The 21,962-nt window shown below is 36.9% G+C and overlaps 2 protein-coding genes across 6 annotated transcripts; one reads left to right on the forward strand and one right to left on the reverse strand.

The window, feature by feature from the left end:
- Positions 1-37: 37 nt before the first annotated feature.
- On the reverse strand, positions 38-13,844 carry asb5b (ankyrin repeat and SOCS box containing 5b). Of its 5 annotated transcripts, XM_079811410.1 has the most exons (8): positions 12,179-12,555; positions 6,593-6,647; positions 5,141-5,220; positions 4,893-5,000; positions 2,257-2,407; positions 2,012-2,146; positions 1,683-1,874; positions 38-571 (listed from the first exon to the last, which is right to left on the reverse strand). In XM_079811410.1, exons 2-8 carry the CDS (start codon positions 6,642-6,644, stop codon positions 444-446), a joined length of 846 nt encoding a protein of 281 aa, XP_079667536.1. In that variant the 5' UTR covers positions 6,645-6,647; positions 12,179-12,555; the 3' UTR covers positions 38-443. The 5 variants fall into 5 exon arrangements, with proteins under 5 accessions (XP_079667536.1, XP_079667533.1, XP_079667534.1 ...); XM_079811407.1 differs by lacking the exons at positions 6,593-6,647; positions 12,179-12,555 and adding an exon at positions 13,557-13,844; XM_079811408.1 differs by lacking the exon at positions 6,593-6,647 and having other exon boundaries at positions 12,179-12,833.
- Positions 13,845-13,858: 14 nt separating this feature from the next.
- On the forward strand, positions 13,859-21,353 carry spcs3 (signal peptidase complex subunit 3). The gene is made up of 5 exons (XM_079811412.1): positions 13,859-15,143; positions 15,542-15,615; positions 15,839-15,915; positions 16,073-16,188; positions 20,723-21,353. The coding sequence occupies exons 1-5, from the start codon at positions 15,001-15,003 to the stop codon at positions 20,853-20,855; spliced, it is 543 nt and encodes a 180-aa protein (XP_079667538.1). The 5' UTR covers positions 13,859-15,000; the 3' UTR covers positions 20,856-21,353.
- The last annotated feature ends 609 nt before the right edge of the window (positions 21,354-21,962 follow it).

A 21,962-nucleotide genomic window follows, 5' to 3' on the forward strand; every position in this document is an offset into this window, starting at 1 on the left:
ATAGTACCAACTGCAATGCAAAGAAAAGGGAGACCAATGAGACATACGTATTTTTCTTTATTTGTAAGTTACATATGTTATCATGCTTTGTTTGGCAACAAAATGATTAGCAAAAGTACTGCATTAGATTGAATCTTCCCAGTGGTTTTATTTTCTAAACAGTTCATGACGCAGCTTGGGAAGCTGTGAAAATATTGACAGCATCAGATATCGTGAATACTGTACAGTTATCCTCTTCTTTTTTTACATTAGTATGGTAAAAAATAGATAAATTCATTATAACGGCATGCACTTTAGTATTTAAAAAATAAACATTTGAACGTAGAAGACGTCTAGAATGTGCGTTTGTGGTCACAAACAATATTGGATGACCTTTTTGTATATTAATGCACTTAATATAAGAAAATAAAGGGGGAGGGGCTTTGTGGAGTTAGGTTGAGAGTCTATCTGTACTGGAGGAAACTCTTGAGCAGAGTAGGCAATTTGAGATGAGGAATCAGGTGCAGTCTGGATCGGCCCATATAGTTTCGGATACTCAGTCTACACAGCTGACACAGAGACTGCGGCGTGGCTATCCAGGAAAAGACAGTGAAAGTTAGCAATATCCCCTTTTTTATTTATTTAAAAAAGAAATTCAACTCAGTAAAGTTGATATCAGACGAACGCTTTAGCTCTCCAGACTGCCATCACTTCCCGTAGGTGAGGTCAAAATTCCGGCCGGGTCATAGATATATACATAGATACCTCATTAGTGCCTGCGTGGATCATGGCGTGGATCGCTCGAATGAGGAATCTACGTATACATTTCTATGACCCGGCCGGAATTTTGACCTCACCTACGGGAAGTGATGGCAGTCTGGAGAGCTAAAGCGTTCGTCTGATATGAGGTGATATATTTGCATAAATACTGTTCGGTTTCTCTCAGAAACCGATCGTTTCGTGTCTTAAGACATCAATGTGTCGTCACAAGCCGCGGGGTTTAATTTGAAGTTGTCTTTCCATGTTTTTTTTCCTCTAATAGAACTAGACCCCATTGACAAGCATTATATGAGTGACACACAGCAACGGTTGGAGTCAAAAATCTTAATTTGTGTTCTACTGAAGAAACGAAGACACCTACATCTTGGATGTCTTAGGGGTAAGCAGAAAAACATAAAATTTTCGTTTTTGGGTGAACTATCCCTTTAAGCACTGCGGGTGCGGATTTACAAAATCGGACCCATGCAGGACTCTGACAAAGGTTACTCTTTCACCGTAAATAGATGTGTAAGGCCATCTGTTAGAAGGTAGTTATTTTAGTTTATAACGTTTTAAATATGGATATTTTTCTTACACAAACGCATCCTTCACTTCAGAAGGCCTAGGCTTAAGCCTCGTCTGTTAAATGTACGGAAGGTGCAACTTTGGACAGACTAAATTTAGCATGTGAATGGGTTCTGCACCAAACAATATTTTAGACAAACGTAATCATGCAATTTTTTCATGCAAAGTTACATTCAAATTTCACAGAGGACCCAGGTTCTAATGACCTGGATAATGTCTTGAACCCATTCCCTCTCACCTTCCTGTTAAATCTCGACTGATAAAGCCAATAAATAAATACATTGAATGGGCAAGATGCTTCTGAACATCATGACTAGAAAAACAACCAAAAGCTATCAAAATCAACTGAGCAGCATTACCTTCATACAGAAGGAGCGCAGACTCTGCCGCACTGCTGGGTGGCGCTGTCTCCACCGGCCTTTGCAGCTCCAGGTTTCGAGCGCTGATGTTAGCACCAAACTCTAGTAGCAGTCTGATGATTTCTGGACAGTCCTTCTGTGCTGCAGCGTGTAGTGGAGTGTCGAGAAAACGGCCCTTCTGCACATTGGCTCCTATGAAAAACAGATCCTTTCGTGATCAAATAAACTAGACCAGAACTAAAGGTGAGATGACATGACCTAAGCACTCCAAAATACACCAAATAATAAAAAGAATGTGTTTGACTTGAACAGTAGTCTGATGAGCTTACCTCCATCCAGAAGTTTCTGTGAACACTGGAGCTGTTGTGAGACACAGGCAATGTAGAGAGGTGTTCCTAGATGGGGGATGTCGTAATCTACATCTGCTCCCCACGAGAGGAGAGACTCTATACATCCTGCCCTGCCTGAGACCGCAACACATCTATGTTAATATTTTTGTAAACTCTGCTATAAATGCTATACATTCAAATCAATAGATTTTTATGGTTAGACTAAAGCAGAACTACTTGATTACCTTTGCTAGAGGCCTCGTGAATGGGTGAAGGTTGGCACACTTCTGCCTGTGGTTTTGCTCCATGTTCCAAAAGCACCTCTGTACAGGTCAAACTTCCTGCCGTGCAGGCATTAAACAGCGGGGTTACGCCGTCAATGGTCGTGGCATTTACCTGCCATGCACAAGAACATGATAACAGCACAGTCCGCACAAACTTACATCTTCTAACCCTTTCATGCATGAATTATGACAACCTCTGTCAAGATTTTTTTATTGCTCTTAGGGCATGAAAAAACTGATTTTTTTTTACACATATTATGTAAAGAAATTTTCAGGTGTACACTTGAATGGACAGTATGCGCTTTTGTTTTTAACTGAAGAGATACTGTATTAATCATAATAAAGTAATAACACAGTAATACTGTGTGTATTTAACAAACCAATGAATATAATGATATAAAATCATGTGAATATATACAAAAAATATAGTACAACTTCAATTATTGCAAACACAATTGAGTTTGTTCCCATTCGACCAGCAGACGGAGAAGAACTTGATACAACTTAAACGTCGCATGTCTTTGAAATCAGAATATGAGGACGTGATTCCATCAAAGATCTCTACAAACGGTGAAGGTACAACTCTGTGGAAACCCAACTCAGACTACTACAACTTGCGCTCCCTACAGTCGACCACAGTATATCGATTTACCCTTATTAGCTGATAATGATGATTATGTTCAAAATGGACTACTAAGTTCTAGTAGCTACACTCCTCTCTGAGAAAATCTCAGACTGAAATCAACATGGATCTATTGATGTTTTCAGACTGTGGAATAGTGATCCAGTGTTTTTTAATCTCATCTAAAATGAGCAGTGTTGGGGGTATTGCATTACGTAAGCAGATTACTTTTTTGATGTAACGACCAAAGTACAAATTTTACAATTGTTACTTTTTTTTTTTTACCTGTAAAAGTCTCCTAGGATAGAAGGAATGGATGGATATTCCAGAGCAACTTCCAGGACATTTCTGACTGGCCGTCGGCCATCTTGGTTTGGAGAAAAAAAAATTCCACATACAACGGCATGCACTAACTAGTATCCACTGTAGTGGTTGATGTGCAACTATCCCATAAAAAAACCCTTTATACGCAAGAAGTGGCTTTTTGAATAGCTGTCCACTGTAGTGACCATGCATGAAAGGGCTAAACATCTAATAAACCAAAAAAAACACCTATAAAAATATTAGGGGGGGGCTGGGGTTAGTTGTCACACAGGAAGTTATCACAGGGGCTGTATCTCAGTAACTATAGCCTATGGTTAGAGCAGTGTTTTTTTTATTGTCGCAACCCATATATAGGCCTACAACCATTTACATTCAAACAAGTCAAGCCAAGCATAAGAATACTTGTATACAATGGGCCATTTGACTGTATTCTCCATTAAACGGCTAGATGGCACAAAAATTCAGCTCTTTTCCACACAACTGCTTTTGTTGATTGTGCACTAATTTGATCTAGCTCTATATGGGACGCTAATTAACTGGTTAACTGTTAACCAACAAGAATTTTTACCAATTAATCCTTTGTTGCATGCTTAAAAATAATATACTACAAATATATATATATTTTTTTTTTATGTTTTTGAGAGAAAAAAAAACAGGGAAGAAGTTTTTTGATTAGGTAAGTCGGTAAGAACAGGTAAGTCGCAGGTAAGAACGGGTAAGTCGCATTTGATTGCATTCAAAAATAATACCAGTAAATAAAGCGAAATTATATAATGTAGCCTACTACAAACATTATAAACACTACAAACACAGCTATAGACTATTTTAGTCCCCTCACTCCACAATAAATCCTTTAAATTGAACTGTATTCAGAACAGATCAAGAATGAATTACTTACATTGAGCTATTGTAAAATAAAGAAAACCAGATGTGCTTTCTGTCGTCTGGTTTCCTTTCGATGAACGCTGCGACTCACAAAAATGAACCAAACTCAGCAGCACACTGTCACAGTTTTTTTCTTTCTTTTTGTCAGTTAATCTGTTAATTATGTATATAGGCCTATAAGACTATGATTTATTATTATTATTTTTTTAATTCAACTCCATTTCCTTTAAATCATCCTGGCGACCCATTTTTTAAGTCTCTAAGGGTTTGAAAACCACTGGGTTAGAGGATAAAATTAAAATTCCATAATTTATTTTTTTAATTGGTTCCAAATTTCTGGTTTAAATTTTGTGAATTTTATCTTTCAAATAAATAAAAATTCTATTATCCTCATATTTTTGCTATAGCTGTTGGGTAAACAAGCAAACACAGTAAAACCACACTGGCAGACATTCAAGCAAGGATCAGTTATATAATGAAGACACAATTAAGCAAAAGATTGAACTATGTACTATCAGGACAAGTGTATACTTCCTAAATGTAAAATCAGGGCAAGCTGTGGTTTTTACTGGGGTTCTTTGTCATGTGTTTTAAATGTTATGCAATTTGTTAAATATGAATTAAGAAAAAAAATATATATTTGATGGATAAAACAATGGTATTTTCTATATTTTATGTTTTTTGCTGTTTCAATAATTACTTTATTTCAAAATTGTTTTAATGTTGCTGAAAAGTCTTTAAAACGGTATTTAAATAACTAACTCACATTGGCACCGGCCTCTATGAGAGCCCTGGCACATGATACATGATCTCCCAGGCAAGCTTCATGTAGCGGAGTCACGTGATCAATAGTGATGATATTTGGATTGTAACCCTGGTAATATGGAGAAGAAAAACAGAGGAATTTATCATATATATAATAACATATTTTCTTTAAAAAAGTTAAAGACTTACTAATTTGACCTTTTTTTAACAATTTCTGTTCCATTTTTGTATGTGTATATGTTTGTAAACCTGTGAAAGAAGAGTTTTGAGAGCCAGAAGTCGACCCTGACACGCAGCTTCATGGAGTGGAGATCGATCCGCCCATGTTCCTGTGAGACGGGAATGAACATACGTCAAATTATTCTTATTAATAAGCTAATGTACTGACACCCAGCTACCCATGACTGATAAATCCCCTTTCTTCTCAGAAAAACAAACCACAAAGCAAGCCCAAAAATGCTGACTTAACAATTATCAAATGTTACATTAACATAATTTACAGCAACAATCATTTGCTGTAGTTAAAAGCTAACCAACAGTTACAAAAGCACTGCCATGTAATTCAAGAGCTTTAAATACACCGACTCAGCCACAGTTGGACTTGATATAATATCCAGTACATTATAAAGTGAGAGTGGTGTGATTTTGACACTGCCCGTTGACAGCAGTTGAGAAGAGAGTCTGTGAGTGGAATTGCTGCATTATCAACCACCATGAGAGTGGATCAGCTCTCTAAAGGTGATTCATTTCAACTGTTGAGCCATTTGTACGCGTTGCTGTAATACAAAATGAAAATGAAAGGATTTTACTACATAAAATAGCACCTACTTTATCAGTATGTGGGAATAAAAGCAATAAAGGCAAGATCCGTTTATTTTTAAACATTGATTCAATTATTCTCTCATATGGAACTACAAGACAAAAGCCCATTTACAAAAACCTCTGCCTTCCGATCTTTAAACATTACAGGGCAGTAAATGCCAGGGCTCTGCCTTACTGACAATGGCAAAAGGGGCATTTTGGATGGGATGTCTTTTCCATTATTTGTTCAAGTGGAAGCTGTGTCAATGTCCAAGACCTCTCTATCAGCGTTACACTTAAAAAAAACTGTGGAGAAGTAAATCTGTGCTAAAAATTTCAGTAAACTATTTTTTTAGTTAAATTAGTCATTTTTTCAGTATGGATGGGACATGGATTACATGGTATATGAGATCTTTATACAGAGGATCAACAGTACCATTTCTTTGGTATTTTCAAGGTAAAAACATTTTTCCATATAGTGGATTTTCATTTCAGATTTATTTAAAGCGATGTTAACAATGTTTGTTTACCCAATTTGGTAAATATTTTACTTAAATGTTAACATAGATATCCCTAAACACAAAAACACATCCCCAACTCGATCCTCGATTAAACAACTGCATCAACCTAGTACTGACCGCAGTAGCAACAACACAACTACAGTAAGAAACACAGCCTTTGTTGTTTTAGTCATAACAATAACCGTATGTTTAGCACAGAACAATTATTAATTTATACAGTAATACAGAGTGCTAGCAGCTCCTACCGGAGATATATCTACTCAGAGATCTATATTTAGCATGAGCTCAATCTAGCCACAACAGCATACGCAAACTGCCCTCTGCAACTGTCCTTCCTGGCACAGAACGAGGCCTTAGAGCAAGAAGTTCTGTTACGTACCCATGTCTCCGTCACCCCATGGCACATCTAGCCATTGATAAGTATACGCCATAGCCTGTAAATGAAAGGACGCCGGTCATCTCCGGGTGCAAAAAAGCAGCCGCCTTCTCCTTTTAGCTTAGCTGAGTGAGGGCGATGGGTTACTGCCACTGAGATTCAAGACTGACATGTGGAGCTTTAGGCCACAGCTGTGCTTCTGTTTAGTCCGTTTCAATGATATTAGACACTATTTTTTATGATTATGATGAATTTGTGTTTTCTTGTGTAATTTAAGAATTCATGTCATATAAAAATGAATGAGTTCAAACTACTTCATTCGTGACATAGCCCTATTTTTTCTGATCAAGAAACAAACTGGTTGTCACCTGATGGGCACTTCTCACTATGAATGCTGGTTGACTAACTGCAAGCAGTCTTTATTGTGATATTCTCTGAGAGCTTTCATGAATATTTCAGATCCTGTGCTGTTCATGTGACTACAGCTGAGCTCCACGGAGACTATAACCACTTGTAACTTCCCTGTTTATAGACTCCCTAGTCAGGGAGACAGTCCTATTCAACCATTCTATAGTGCATTGTAATAATATAAAGTAATCCCTCCCTACATTATAGGGTAAAAGCCCATGTCTAATATGATGCAGAAGGAGTCCAAACACATAATAGTGTGCTGTGTTTACTTGAACTCTGATGCCCTTGTAAAGAGGCTTTAAATATCACCAACTCCAACGAGAAATTACTAATTCTAAACATAGCTGTGTGCAGCAATAAAATCAATAAAATCCTTATCTAAAAACAACTAAGCCAAGTACACAGCATGATAAGCACTCTACAACAGTGCATGCATTTGCATTTGTATGTTCCTATACTTAGGCCACTAATACTATTGCATAGTCTGCAAATAGCTAGTCAGCTTTGTATTTCGGGTTGTGGGAAACATGAGAAAGGATAAACAAGCTTTGGAAGAAAACACCGGAAATATTAAATTAGAAATAACGTTACAATAACAAGGACAGATCAGCTTTGCATGAATATCTGCAGTACTGTGTGTTTCATATTCACTTCATTCTGCTCCATTGGTGTTTGCATGTGTGTGTGCGTCTGGCTGACACTTTGTGGCAATTATGTACTTGATATCCATCCGTAGTCTTATTTTTGTTTAATATTGTTAATATAAAATGAATGGGGAGAGCGGGGACGTTTGCAACACCTATGCATTTCCCTGAGTTTCTCAGAGACTATTTGTATTGGAAAGCCGACATTTCAATACAATATACCTACATCTGTAAGCTACCCAGAACCCACACTGCAAGTCAAATGTTGCAACTAACCTTATAAGAGGGGACGGTTGCAACAGTCCACAGGGGCAGTTGAAACATTCATTAAAATGTAATAAATGTATTCTTTAACATAATTTTTTAATTTTAATTGTGCACAGACAGGGTCTATACTAAGATAAATTGGCTATATAAAGACAACGACTAAAAGGAACAACAAAAACATACATTTTCAAGTAGCAACCAGGTTTTTTAAATTATTACAATACATTTGAACTACAAAATGTTTTTTTTAAATAAACAAAAGGAACCTAGGGAACTGATTGAGATGCACCCTGTTTGTTGCTAACATCAGAACAGAGGGACACCCCTATCTGTTGTGTCCTCCCTTGTGGCATACTGAAAACACAGAACAGCTCAAATGTCTGCCTAGTCAGATTTTTACTTAAAAACTGTTTATTTAAAGAGGTGATGAACAGAGAAATCAACTTTCCCTTGAGCTTTTGATATATAAAAGGTCATGGTAATATAAGAATATCCTGTAAGTTTCAGAGCTGAAAACTTCCTTGTTAGTCAAAGAAAAGCCTTTATTGACACCAGGCCCAGCAAACGATCGATCTCAGAATGTGCCCGGCTATTACGTATAAGAGTAGTGAAGCACCGCCTCAACAGAAGAGCAACGCCTGATTCTGTAGCCCCGCCCACCGACTCGTGCCACTAACAGAAAATAGCCTATTACTTATTCATTATGATGTTTTTGAATGTAAAAACCATGCAAACGCAATAAGTTGACCTCAGACGACAGTATAAATTTTTTTTAAAAGCCAGTTCATGACCCCTTTAAATGTAGAGCGGGGCAGATAGAAAGTAGCCTATGCATAATATGGAGCTTTACTTGTAAAAATGAAGATGCATTTCTGGCTGGGGGACAAAGCAACCCTCTCCATTGACTTTGTATGGTGTGAAGCAGCCTCCTTGTCATTTCTGACTTATTACAAAAAACAGAACAATGCCTAAAATCTGCTATGTGACAGGGTGTACAGCAAACAAGCGGGAAAAAAACCCAGAATTACGTTTTTATGAGCTGTCGAACTTAAAAAAAAGAGCGTTTAAGGACACAAAAGTGGATACAGGCAATAACACGTGAAGCATCAGCAGGAAGAATACTCAGTATGCCTAAGTGTGCAGTAAACATTTTGTCATTGACTCAGTGGTAAGTCAAATATCCAAATGTCAGTTTTATAGATTATATTTTAGCATATCCTGTCGCCGATTATTATGTTCCCCTCCAGTGGGCGAAATTTTCAGAGTAATATGACCCGTTGCGTTCTGTCTCAATAGACCAATTGTCTGTTTGTAAACATACAGGATGCGCGCGCAGCTAGGTTGCAGAAAACCAGGGAGAGATTGAGTGTTTATGTATAGAAAATTACATGGATACAATACAAAATCGTTAGATTTAAAAAGATTATAGATTATTTATAGATATATATTTATAGATGACTAATTATAGATAATTAGATGTTATTTTCAAAATGTTGTCCGGATATTACAATAGTTTGTTACCCAGCGATAGGGCTGTGTGTGACAACCGCGGTGGCTGAGTATCACTGGTGCTGGTGGGCCAAAACCCTTTTTTTGTATGTGAATGCTGTTTTATGTGAATATTATGACACGAGTGAAGCACAAACATTTATTTACAAAATAAATAATAGGTTCGCAATTAAATGTTACATTGCAGCCATGGAAACATATTATATTAATGCCGAGAGAGGTAGGTTTTTTGAGGTGAGCCAAATTTAAACTTTGCCTGCGTTTTGAGATCTGGTCATCCGATTTTCCACGAATTTAACAATAGGCTTACTCCATTTTATTCTACTGGACATGGAATCTCTTATTTATTTTCCCAAATCCTAATTTACATCTCTCAGGGGATTATACACATTTCTTCCTTTTGTTTGCTTTAATTAGGAGTAGATATTCCCATCATTTACTGTGGTAAAGTAGAAAACGGTGCTGTAGGACATACGCATTTTACTTCAAATTCTATTTAATACAGTTTGTGTTTGTTATTAGACTTAAGGTGCATCAAGTTTATGTGTATAGCGCATTTCATACACGCCAGACATTTTTAGTTTAGATTGATCTCGCAGCGCATAATCAAACAAAGCCTAAAGGTCTTGACCCAGCTGAAGATATTTTTGTTCTTCACCTTTTACTACAATTATTAGTTTTGGAACATCAGGAGAAAACACGAAGATATTAGAAAAGTGATGCATTCCTGTTCGTGTCCCACATCCCTTTTCACGCAAAGTGGCATATGAGCACCTCTGTGGGGAAATATAAAACATTTAACTAATATTTAACTTTCTTATATAATTTGTATTACCATTATTTACTGATATTTATTTCAATGTTTTACAGGCTGTAGTATGTTGTTTCACTGACGAAAGTACTAAAATAAACACGCATGCTTAAATGGATGTTTGGGTCGTTTATATTTTTTATTTTCAAAATGTATGCTATTTATATATATATATATATATATATATATATATATATATATATATATATATATATATATATATATATATATATATATATATATATATATATATATATTAAACTTAATCTTAAACTTTCACGTTTTCATTATTTTCATTCAGTGTCAGCAATTTAATCAAACATTTAATCAAATTTAACTGCTTATTTGCTGAAATCATTCAACTGTTGTTATATGTATAGCCTAAAGCACGATTTAAACCAATGTGTTTCATACATTATAACTATTTCCCGATCGTCTTTTGCAACCGACATGCGCAGTTGAACCTGCGTGACGTCGGTGTGACGTAAGCTGAAAATTGTTCGTTTTTTTAGCACGACACCTTATTAAAACTTAGTTTGTTTTTTTTAGCTTGTTTACTGTACACCCTTTCATATAGCAGCTTTTAGACACATTTAATGTGTCATAGCAAGGCCTGCAATATTTACATGTCATTAACTCACCACAATATGAAAAACGCCGGCGCACTTTCTTATTCGCAGAAAAACCCTTAACGTCTTCTCGCTTTCTTTTCTTGGGAGTATTGTCTGAATGCTCAGATTCTCTGCGGGGAACTTCGGGCATGTTTGCGTCAGGTCTGTCTCTTTGCACAGGATGGAGCGAGTGTGACTAGCGCTTCTCTCTGATTAGATGCTCGATGTTGTTGTTTCAAATCTCAGTTGAGTCGTGTTGACTACGGAAAATATTTACTATATGAATATTAATAAGGCCACGCTGGCGTTGCCTGGTAAAGTTTCTGGAGCATCCAGTCACGTAATGTCATTAATATAAGCCGAGCCTTTGCCATAGTAGAATGACGAGCGGGCAGTTATTTATATTCATGAGGTAAATCTTCAACATAGTAGCTGTAGGCTACCATATCCGTGCCTGTTAAAATATTTTTATCGCAATTGAAGATTTGAACGGTGCCATTGTTATTCCACAAATAGCTAATGGAGTCAGGATTTTCCCCTTGTACATCCTTAACATTTATCACAACAACAACAACAAAAAAAAACATTTTTCCTATAATACAATGATAATTCTGAAAGAAAATGCGCCAAATTCCTCGCGCATCTGATTTACAAATAAGCCGCGCACTCATTTCACTGTTAATATTGTGGTTATTTCAGTAAACAGTTTGCCTCATACATTCTGTAAAGCACCTAGTTAGAGTAATTTAACTGAACTGTGCACATGCATTTTTGACATGTCATGTTGTTCTATCCATTCAATAAATGCACATTATTATTATTATTATTTTTAAAGAAGGAGAAAAAAAAGCATGTGCTGCTGTGCTATGGGCCATTTGGGGACATCCATAATTACAATTTAAAATCAACCAGAGTTATTTAGATGTATCTGCATTAAACAAATAAAGGATATTTTCTACACCCTTATATCTAGGTTCCTTCAATCTTTTGTTCAAATAAGGCAAGAATCGAAAACAACAGTGAGGACTAACTAGCATGTGTAAGTATCATCTCTCTTGCTCATTCCTGATTGGAGAAATAAGTCATGTTGCAACCGCTCTCCCGTAAAATATAAAAGCATTTATGATGATTTGATATTAACATTGTTAACAAAAATGATTGTTAAGAATCTGTCATATTAATAATATTAATTCTTATATTGTTTATCTAATATTAATTACAATATTATTTGCCATTTTATATATATAGTAGGCCCGCCCCTATACAAAAGCATTACTGCAATGTGATAGCAGGGCGCAACTATAAACACATTTATTTACACGTGTCGACAACTCACCAGGACAAATCAAAATACCCCAGCGCACTTTCTTTTTCGCAGAAAAACCCTCGACGTCTTCTCGCTTTCTTTTCTTGGGAGTATTGTCTGAATGCTCAGATTCTCTGCGGGGAACTTCGGGCATGTTTGCGTCAGGTCCTTCTCTTTGCACTGGATAGAGCGAGTGTGACTAGCGCTTCTCTCTGATTGGCTGCTCGGTTTGTTGTTGTTTCAGATCTCAGTTGAGGTTGAGTCGTGTTGACTACGGAAAAGATTTAGCATATGAATATGAATAAGGTCACGCTGGCGTTGCCAGAGCCATATAATAATTTCAACAGCTCTGCGCGTTGCTTGGTAAACTTTCTGGACCGTCCAGTCACGTAACCTAATTAATATTCATGAGCCGAGCCTTTGCCATAGTAGAATGACGAGCGAGTACGTCACGGAACGTAATTTATATTCATGAGGCAAATTTTCAACATAGGACTGAGTGTAGCTACCATGTCCGTGCCTGTTGAACTATTTATATCGCAGTTAAGATTAGAACGGCGCCGCTGTTATTCCGACACAAACAGTCAGGATTTTGAATGGATGTTCCCATGTACATCCTTAACATTTTATCAAAAATATATTGTAAAATGTTTGACGTTCATCAGTTTGTATAGCATTTGAAGTCAGGTAATTTGCATGTCGAGCTAGGCCTATGCAGGGCAGCAAAGCAGTGGGATAAAAAGGAACAAAATAGACACAAAAAATAAAGTTAAGAGGAGCATTTCCAGACAAAATTACTACATTTTACCTGTATTCTTCTGAGACTTCCGATATAGATTACTGAATAAATGTGAGGGATGGATGGGATACTATTTCTGTAGTGTCTGTGTCCTTACATGTAAGTTTCATGTACTTACTAAAGTACAACAGTAAATTATGCATAATACCATGCAATTAAGCCTAAAACAAACCCCAATCCTATAAAGTAAGTTGTTGTTGATTGATATTCGGCTACTTAAATGCATAATTACAGTTTATACATTTACAAGGACACTTTAAAATGTATAATTAAAATGTATAATTACAAGGACACTTTAAAATAAAGGTTATTGCCATTCAATATGTATCTTAATTGTATCTAAAGTCTACCCTGCCATGTATGCTAAAATGCTTAGAGAAAGAGCTTTTCCTAACTCGGCATTCGATAAGAACACACTGACCCAATTTTCTGAGAGCTACAAACTGGGCCATGCACCCAAAGCTTTCTCTTTACACAAAAAAAAAAAAAAAAAAAAAACTTTTTCTGTGTTTACAACGAGATATAATGAGTGATAACCCCAATCTCACCCTATAGTGACTAATCTCAGAACATGCTCCAAAATATATAGCCCAATATGTCCCTACTTACTGTGCCCTTGGCCAAAATCATAGAACTCAGCTGCGATCCGGGCCGCCTCCTCACGGTTTCCTTTAACAACATAGAAGTGGGTCAGTATGTTTAAACTGATCTTGACAAAAAGTTTGAAGCAAAAAAGGACAAAAATCGAGAGATAGACATTGGTATACTGCGAGCCGAATGGCCGCTCCTCCAAAATCTCAGTCATTGCTGCTGCTCAGTGACCGAATGTTTTGGAATGGGATCCAGGGATGTGTTGATGGGGATCATATGCCAGACTGGCCCAGTTATTCTCCAAGGCAGCTGGGCTCAGAGTAGGGATCAGATAAGTCAGCTGGACTTTTATGGGCCACTTGACTGAGGCATGACAATATGTGTTGTCATTTGTTAGGATGTTTGTCCCATGATACATTGAGACACTTTTGTTTTCATTACATTATTTGTATTTTAAGTGCCTTCAGATGATTTAAAGCATTTTTGTTTTATGTTCACAATCGGCCATGATTAATCCAGTGACTGGAGTAACCAGGGTAAAGCCAGTAGTATTTGATTGATCATGTGATACATGGGAGCTATGTCATATTTTGGCAGTAGAGACAAGTATTAATACAGATTGCATGTGATTTTTAAACATTTAATTTTGCTTGTACATTTTTAAGAGCTTGTGTAAGCGATGCTTCTGAGAAAATATGTTAAAGGCTGCATGTTTAGGAGATATTAATATTTTAAACACAGTTGTACTGTGTAATAAACATATTAGGAATATGATTGTGGATAAATGTTAACTGAATATACAAATATAAACTGGACTAAAGCTTGAAACATTTGCTTTAAAAAAAATATTTACAAAATAATCATGTAAAAGAGGTGGCATTTAAAATGTTACATTGTATTCATCCAGCTAAAAGTGTGTTAAAGGGATTTCATTTAGATTATTCCTGTAAATGTTTTTTTGGCAGGAAATGGACAATTGTTCCACTACCTTTTTTGAAGGAAAAGAATAGGCCTATTATTCCAATGAAAATGAGAATAGTTGTATTACACAAGAAGAAATTATTTAAGGTCAATTTCATTCATTTTGTTTGGAGAAATTGATAATAATAAAACAAGTTTGAATATTTAATATTTAATAAATGTAGTTTTAGTAATGTAATATGTAATGTAGTAATGCATGTGTATTTTTGTGTATATGGTTGTGTGTGTTTATACTGTTGAACAAATGTGCTATTTGCTTTTTTCTTTATTGCTTGTGCCCGTTGCTCTTTTTTTACTATTAATGCAATGTCACTTTCTGACCACTGGGTGGCAATGTGTACATTCTAAAAGGAAACAGGAAGTAGGTCTTGCTTCCGAATCATCTTTTAACTGCCTCACTTCCTGCTTTGAACCCCAGCTCGGAGCTTTTCATTATATCTTTGTTTTGCAATACATTGTTAGTTGTTAACTAGATTGAATCATGAATACGGTATTGTCAAGGGCGAACTCGCTCTTCGCCTTCTCTCTCAGTGTGATGGCAGCGCTCACATTCGGATGCTTCGTTACTACAGCGTTCAAAGACAGAAGCGTACCGGTGGATATACACGTATCCAAAGTCATGATGTAAGTTAACCGCACTGTTTCTGAGCTTGCGATCAAAGATTCTATACGAAATCAGTGTTAAGATCATTGCAAATATTTGTATTATACATCAGGCATCAGAATCATATTTTTTTTCCGGCATATGGGTCTTGTAACGTTAGGTGCAGAGCTGGTGGCCAATAGGGGTGCAGCACGTCGGCTATGCAAATTATTTAAATACAAATAACTTATTTGTATGCCCTTGTTCAGCAGTATTTTAAAACGCTTAATAAAAAATGGTTTTGTGGGGAAACGTACATTTTAAACGTGTGTGTCAGGTTGCGGGATTGAATGTAGTTTCGTCTTTTACATCTGTGTTTCACACACCTCTAAGCTGGCTGAGAACTTCTGTCTCTCATCTTCTCTCTTTTTTTCTCCAGTAAAAATGTAGACGACTTCACAGGACCACGAGAGAGGAGTGACTTGGGCTTTGTGACATTTGACCTTTCTGCTAATATCCTTTCGATAGAACGGAGCACTGCTGTGCTACACAGTTACCTCCACGTTGATGGAAAGTCACTCTACTCTAAGCCATAGTCTTTCAGACATGTTTCTGTATTAATTACACCTCGGTGACACATTCTGCAGTCTTTGTAAATGCACCTTTTGTGGAATATATATTAGCTTTTCTGTACAGTTTACAGCTAGAACTAGATTTGCCTTAAATGCTTTATTACATCTGCAGCCAATATTTGACTGGAACGTGAAGGAGCTCTTTCTTTACCTGACTGCTGAATATACCACCAAAAGTAATGTAAGTCTTTACCACTTCAGTCTATCCAGAGAGTCAGTGGGCTTTAAAAAAATCTATGTGAATGAGAGCTGGGTATTTGTTGCGTTGTAGATGTCGATATGTCAGACCTGTTTGTGTTTTTCACATCAATAAAGCATTCCATGTTATCCCATGTTAGGCGCTGAACCAGGTGGTTCTATGGGACAAGATTGTCTTGAGAGGTGAAAACACCAAACTAAACCTGAAGGAAGTTAAATCCAAGTACTTCTTCTTTGATGATGGGAATGGTTTAAGGTTAGTTGATTTGTTCAGAGTATTTCACCTGTGCATTTTAATGTTTTTATTCATGCAAACACACACACACTACCATTCAAAAGTTTTAGATCGGTAGAATTTTAAAGGTTTTTTAAAGAAGTCTCTTCTGTTCATCAAGGCTGCATATATTTGATCCATAGCAAAAACAGTAATATTGTGAAATAGTTTTACAATTTAAAATAACTGTTTTCTGTTAGAATTTATAGTAAAATGCTATTTATTCCTGCAATGCAAAGCTGAACATTCAGCAGCCATTACTCCAGTCTTCAGTGTCACATGATCCTTCAGAAATTATTCTGATTTGCTGCTCAAGAAACATGTATTATTGTCAATGTTGAAAACGGTTGTGTACAATATTTTTTCAGGATTCTTTGATGAGTAAAAAGTTCAAAAGAACAATCTGAAATGGAAAGCTTTTGTTACGCTATAAATGTCTTTACTGACACATTTGATCAATTTAATGCCTCCTTGCTGAATAAAAGTATTGATTTCTTTAAAAAAAAAAAAAAATTCTTACTGACCCCAAACTTTTGAACGGTGTATAAAAGCTTTCATATATAACTTTTACAATAAAATTATTTAAAATTCTATTTAAATTGAACTTTTTCTAAATATCAGGGGCCGTATTCACAGAGCAATTTATTTTGCCACTAAAGGCCTGTTCACACCGGGACGATTTTCGCACGCGTTTATCGCCGACGTTTAACGCCTCGGGACTAAACAATGGGCGCCAATGTGAGTGTTCACACCGACGCGCAAAACGCCAGGCGTAAAAGCGTCATTTTTAAAAAAACGCCTCGGGTTCGTTTTTTTATTTTGACGCGGCGCGTAAAAAACTGTCCGACCAATGAGATCGGCGCTTTTGTTCACGTGCCTGGAGCTGCTGAAGTGACAGTAAAACACGACTTGGTGGCGCTCGAGCACAAAACGGTCTTGCCGAGCACACATTGATACGACGAAGAAGTAGTAAGTAGACAAAGAAGAAGATGAACTGTTAATGCTGCTTGCCAGTTAGCAAAAAGTGTGTGAATGGTTTTGTCCATATACATAATATGTCTATGGTTTTGGCAAGCACGTAAATACTGTCTCTCTTCTCCTTCTGTGTGACAAGCGAGTGTCAGAGGCTTAAAGTGCCGCAGCACCACCTTGTGTACCGGGAGCGCATCGACTGAATGTGCATGTTCACTCGGCGCAGCGCCAGTGAAAATCGCTTGGGTGTGAACACTCAAGACGCGCCGAAAAACGGCACGAAAAACGCTGGCGATAAGCGCGCGCGATATTCGTCCCGGTGTGTACAGGCCTTAAGAGTTCTCCTAAATAGCAGTACAAGTTCTTAGTTAAGAATTTTCTCTTAACCTATGCACAAAGCTGCTGAGACCAACTTTTACTAAGGAACAGAGGGAAGTCTTAAAGGTGAACTATGTAGGATTTTTGCAGTAAAATGTCCAGAAACCACTAGGCTAGTGTTATATATTTTGTTCAGTTGAGTACTTAGAATATCCCAAATGTTTTCAACTATTTGTAAATCGTGAGAAATTGCTATTTTAACCAAGGAACCGGGGCGTGTGAGCTATGCGTGTGAGGGAGTCGCCTGTCGATTGCGTCATATCTGCGTCACCCTCGGTCTCCGGTTTTATTCAGTGAAACACTTTACTCTCACTGCAGTGTGAACAAGTGTCATAGCAGCCGCCGAGCGAACGTCATAACTTCCTTTTCAACACACTCAGATATATCTAATATGATAAACAGAGTTGCGTTACCTCATACTCATGACTGGAAAAGAGGAAGTGACGCCCCCGACCGTGTCATAATAAAAGTCCCGCCGGCGACTATGCCATAATAACAGTCCCGCTCTTCAATCGCTCCTGCGGCCTTGCTCAGCTCCACAACACTCGGTCCTGCTCTGCTTCATACTACAGTAATGTTAATAATCGCATCCATGAACATGATTTCTGCCCGAGTCCTATCCTGACTCTTTCCCACCGGCTGTGAGGTGAAGACCACATGTCCCAAGATTCTGCGCTCAAACGTGGCGTCATCAAACTACGCCTTTGTTTTGAACAGGCGACCTCTAGTGGACGGAAAAGTTACATAGTGTAGCTTTAAGCTAAGATTTTAAAAAGTAAGCTATGTGGCCCCACTTTATCTTAGGTGGCCTTAACTACTATGTACTTAAATAAAAAATAAGTACAATGTACGTACAGTGTTCAAATTGTATTGCAAAACACCTTTGCTGATATTGAGGTGGGATACGGGTAGGGTTAGGGACAGGTGTGGTGGTATGGGTAAGTTTAAGGGTAGGGTTTGGTGTAAGGGAAGCGTCAACTGTGTAATTACAAATGTAACTAAAGAAAATAATTACAGATGTAATTACATGCAGGTATTTTTTAAAACATAAGTACAATGTAAAAACATGTATGTACACAATAAGTGCATTGTATCAAATGATTAATTAAAATGTTAGTACATAGTAGTTAAGGCCACCTAATATAAAGTGGGTCCAGCTATGTGTCATAAATTAGACAAGTATATGTTCAGCTAATTATCAGCCTCTAGATTGCAGAATTCAAGCGACAAATTATGTTTTATAAACAAAGTTTCGGGGGGAGTTAGAGAGGAGGCCGTATACACAGCCAACTCACCTAGTTACAGTTTTCTGCATCCTTCTGCCACCTCGATTCCTCACTCTCGGCCCAGCCGGGGATTCAGGCTAGTACTCTTGAGTTTGGACTAAATTCCCAGTTCGGATCTCAATCCTCTCAGACAACACAGCAAATACGCTTATTTTACTCTATCCGATCATTTGTAACTGAACTTTGTATAACAACTGCCACAGGTAATCAGACATTTTATTTATTTATTTATTCAATAAATATATTTTTGGCATTTTTCCCTTTTTATTATGATAGAACAGTGAATAGATGGGAAGCTAAGTGAAAGAGAGAGAGAAGGGGAGAAATCCGCAACAGCCATGAGGATCGTTTGTGATTTGGTCTTAGTGACTTAGGAGTCCTCTGGACTACTCCTAACGTTTCTCAGATTTAGGAGCTATAGTTTTAGCGCTAAAATGCTTTGTGAAATACCTTTTTAGATCAAATTTTGGTGTCCTAAAATTAGGACTGACACGCCTATTATTTCTAAGAATTTCTCCCAAATCTGTATGTTAGGAGCTACTTTTAGCCTTAAAGGGTTAGTTCACCCAAAAATGAAAATTCTGTCAGTAATTACTCACCCTCATGTTGTTCCAACCATGTAAGACCTTCGTTCATCTTCGGAACATAATTTAGTATATTTTTGATGAAATCTGAGAGCTGTCTCACTCCTCCATAGGCTTTCAGAGGGAATGAAACTTGATGGCCCAGAATAGTAAGTAAAAACGTCATTTAAACGTCAAACGTCATCGCGGGAGTGCCACGACGCATGCGCGAGAACTGAGATTACGGCGTCCTTCTTCTACTACTACTTGTTACTGGCTGCTCACTCTTTTGGAGTAGGGTTAATCTCAGTTCTCGCGCATGCGTCGTGGCACTCCCGCGAACTCTCGTCAGAGGCTCAAATTGAACAACAATAATAGTTGGATAAAGTCGTTATTTTTGTTGTTTTTCCGCTCAAAAAGTATTTTTGTCGCATGATAGACTTAATACAGAGCCACTGTAGTCATTTGGACTCCTTAAATGACGTTTTTACTTACTATTCTGGGCCATCAAGTTTCATTCCCTCTGAAAGCCTATGGAGGAGTGAGACAGCTCTCAGATTTCATCAAAAATATACTAAATTATGTTCCGAAGATGAACGAAGGTCTTACATGGTTGGAACAACATGAGGGTGAGTAATTACTGACAGAATTTTCATTTTTGGGTGAACTAACCCTTTAAGATGTTTTGTGAATACGGCCCCAGATCTTAGTCTTACAACTGAAATATGAGTGATACATATTTCAGTTGTAATATTCTTCTGATAGATGTGATATTGGGAAATGACACATTTTAAATAAAAGGAATTTCAAATGAAAAATCTGTCAAATTTCTCATTATTAAAACAATAAGAGAATCATTACAACATAATAAAACATGTCACATCTACTTGAATTAAACTAAAAAAAAATATTGACAATGTGTGAACCTTGCTTGGGATAGATATTTTGGTAACACTTACACACAATACAATAAGGTCTCATTTGTTAACATTAATGCATTAGATAAAATAAACAATCAATTAGCAATGTATAATTTCACAGAATGTATTAATGTGAGTTTAAAAATATACTATTCTTTGTTCATGTTATTTCGCAGTGCATTAACTAATAACTGATTTTAAAGATGTGATGGAAAAATGCTGAAATTATCATTAAAAAAGATTATTAAATGCTGGTTCATTTTAACTAATGTAGTTAACTAAACTAATGTTAACAAATGAAAACTTACTCAAAAGTGTTAACAATATTTTACATATAACTTAAAATTAGAAATGGACATCTCTCTGATATCTCTGTTTTTTTTTTTTCCAAACACAGGGCAAATAAGAACATCACCCTCACTCTCTCATGGAATGTGGTGCCAAATGCTGGAATCCTGCCATTGGTCATGGGATCTGGACACAAGAGTCTTGCCTTCCCTGAATCATATGAAGCGGCAAAGAGTTACTGAACTGTTCCAGTCCATCCCAAACCATATTTGTAAATGTTGTGCTCTGTACGGGTTTTAATAAAAGTTAACACATTGTTTTAAGGACTGGCTGTTGTTTATGTGGGTTAAGATAATTATTGCAACATAGTAATATTTAAAGTTAGTTAGATAGTCATGTTTAGTTCTGTGGACATTATCAGTTTCTACTGATAAAGTAAGTTCACGAGCTGTTTAATTCATAAAATTCAATTAAAATTAAATGTGAATTTAAACAAAATTACAATTTAATCCATAAAATTATCCCATAATGGGAAACCCCTAAAAGCTTCTATACATGAAGTACCTGACAGAACCCTTTAAGGTTTTCTATAGAATCTTTTCTTCTGAGAGTGTTCAGATCACGGTTTCTTTTTTCTGAAAATGTGATAGGCACCTACATATAAAAAATGGTTCCAACTATAATCAAACACACCTGATCCAAAATAATAATGGTCTTTGGGCCTATTAAAAAATTACATCCAGCTGTGTGGGGTGCGTTTGCTGCTAAATCGCGTCACAAAATGCTTTTTATTTGGATATTACATTTCCACGAAAAAAACTGTTATCACTTGAATTAAATTTTTTTAAGTAATGGGGCTACGTTTGAGTCCCTAGGAATAGTAGTGTACACCCAAACTAACCGGACTAAACTAAGAGACCAGAGATATTTTTATTAACAGTTCCCAGATTCAGTCACCAGATGGCAGCACTTGAACACTATGCCAGTTGCAGTATTTTAATTGGACACACACTGTGACAAAATCAATACACCAAAGCATACACTGCTTGTGCTAATGTGCCAGAAACATAGTTGCTGAATCCGAAATCGCCCCCTAAACCCTCAATCACTATTCCGTAGTTTAGTCCACTTATACAGTTCACTTGAAGGAGTGAATGAAAACAAGTGAGCGAAGAGACAGCCGCTGTGTGTACATCAGCTGTACACTCGTTATTGCGGTGCAATGTGGGATAGAATGAGTGCACTCAATAACGTCCACTATGGTTTCGGACACCACTACAAATGGTCGTCCCCTCAAATAGTGCCCTATTTAAGGGTATAGGGGGCGATTTCGGATTCAGCCATAGTTC

Source organism: Gobio gobio (assembly GCF_949357685.1).
Source record: "Gobio gobio genome assembly, chromosome: 3".
Classification (NCBI taxonomy): Eukaryota; Metazoa; Chordata; class Actinopteri; order Cypriniformes; family Gobionidae; genus Gobio; species Gobio gobio.

Excerpts from the sequence above, each read along its gene's own strand:
- spcs3 (XM_079811412.1), top strand. The coding sequence starts at position 15,001 with ATGAATACGGTATTGTCAAGGGCGAACTCGCTCTTCGCCTTCTCTCTC. Across the intron at positions 15,616-15,838 it reads GACATTTGACCTTTCTGCTA|ATCTGCAGCCAATATTTGAC; the intron begins ATATCCTTTCGA and ends ATGCTTTATTAC. Across the intron at positions 15,916-16,072 it reads AATATACCACCAAAAGTAAT|GCGCTGAACCAGGTGGTTCT; the intron begins GTAAGTCTTTAC and ends ATCCCATGTTAG.
- asb5b (XM_079811407.1), bottom strand. The coding sequence starts at position 13,752 with ATGACTGAGATTTTGGAGGAGCGGCCATTCGGCTCGCAGTATACCAAT. Across the intron at positions 5,221-13,556 it reads TGATTTTGGCCAAGGGCACA|GAACATGGGCGGATCGATCT; the intron begins GTAAGTAGGGAC and ends CCCGTCTCACAG. Across the intron at positions 2,147-2,256 it reads TCACGAGGCCTCTAGCAAAG|GCAGGGCAGGATGTATAGAG; the intron begins GTAATCAAGTAG and ends TTGCGGTCTCAG.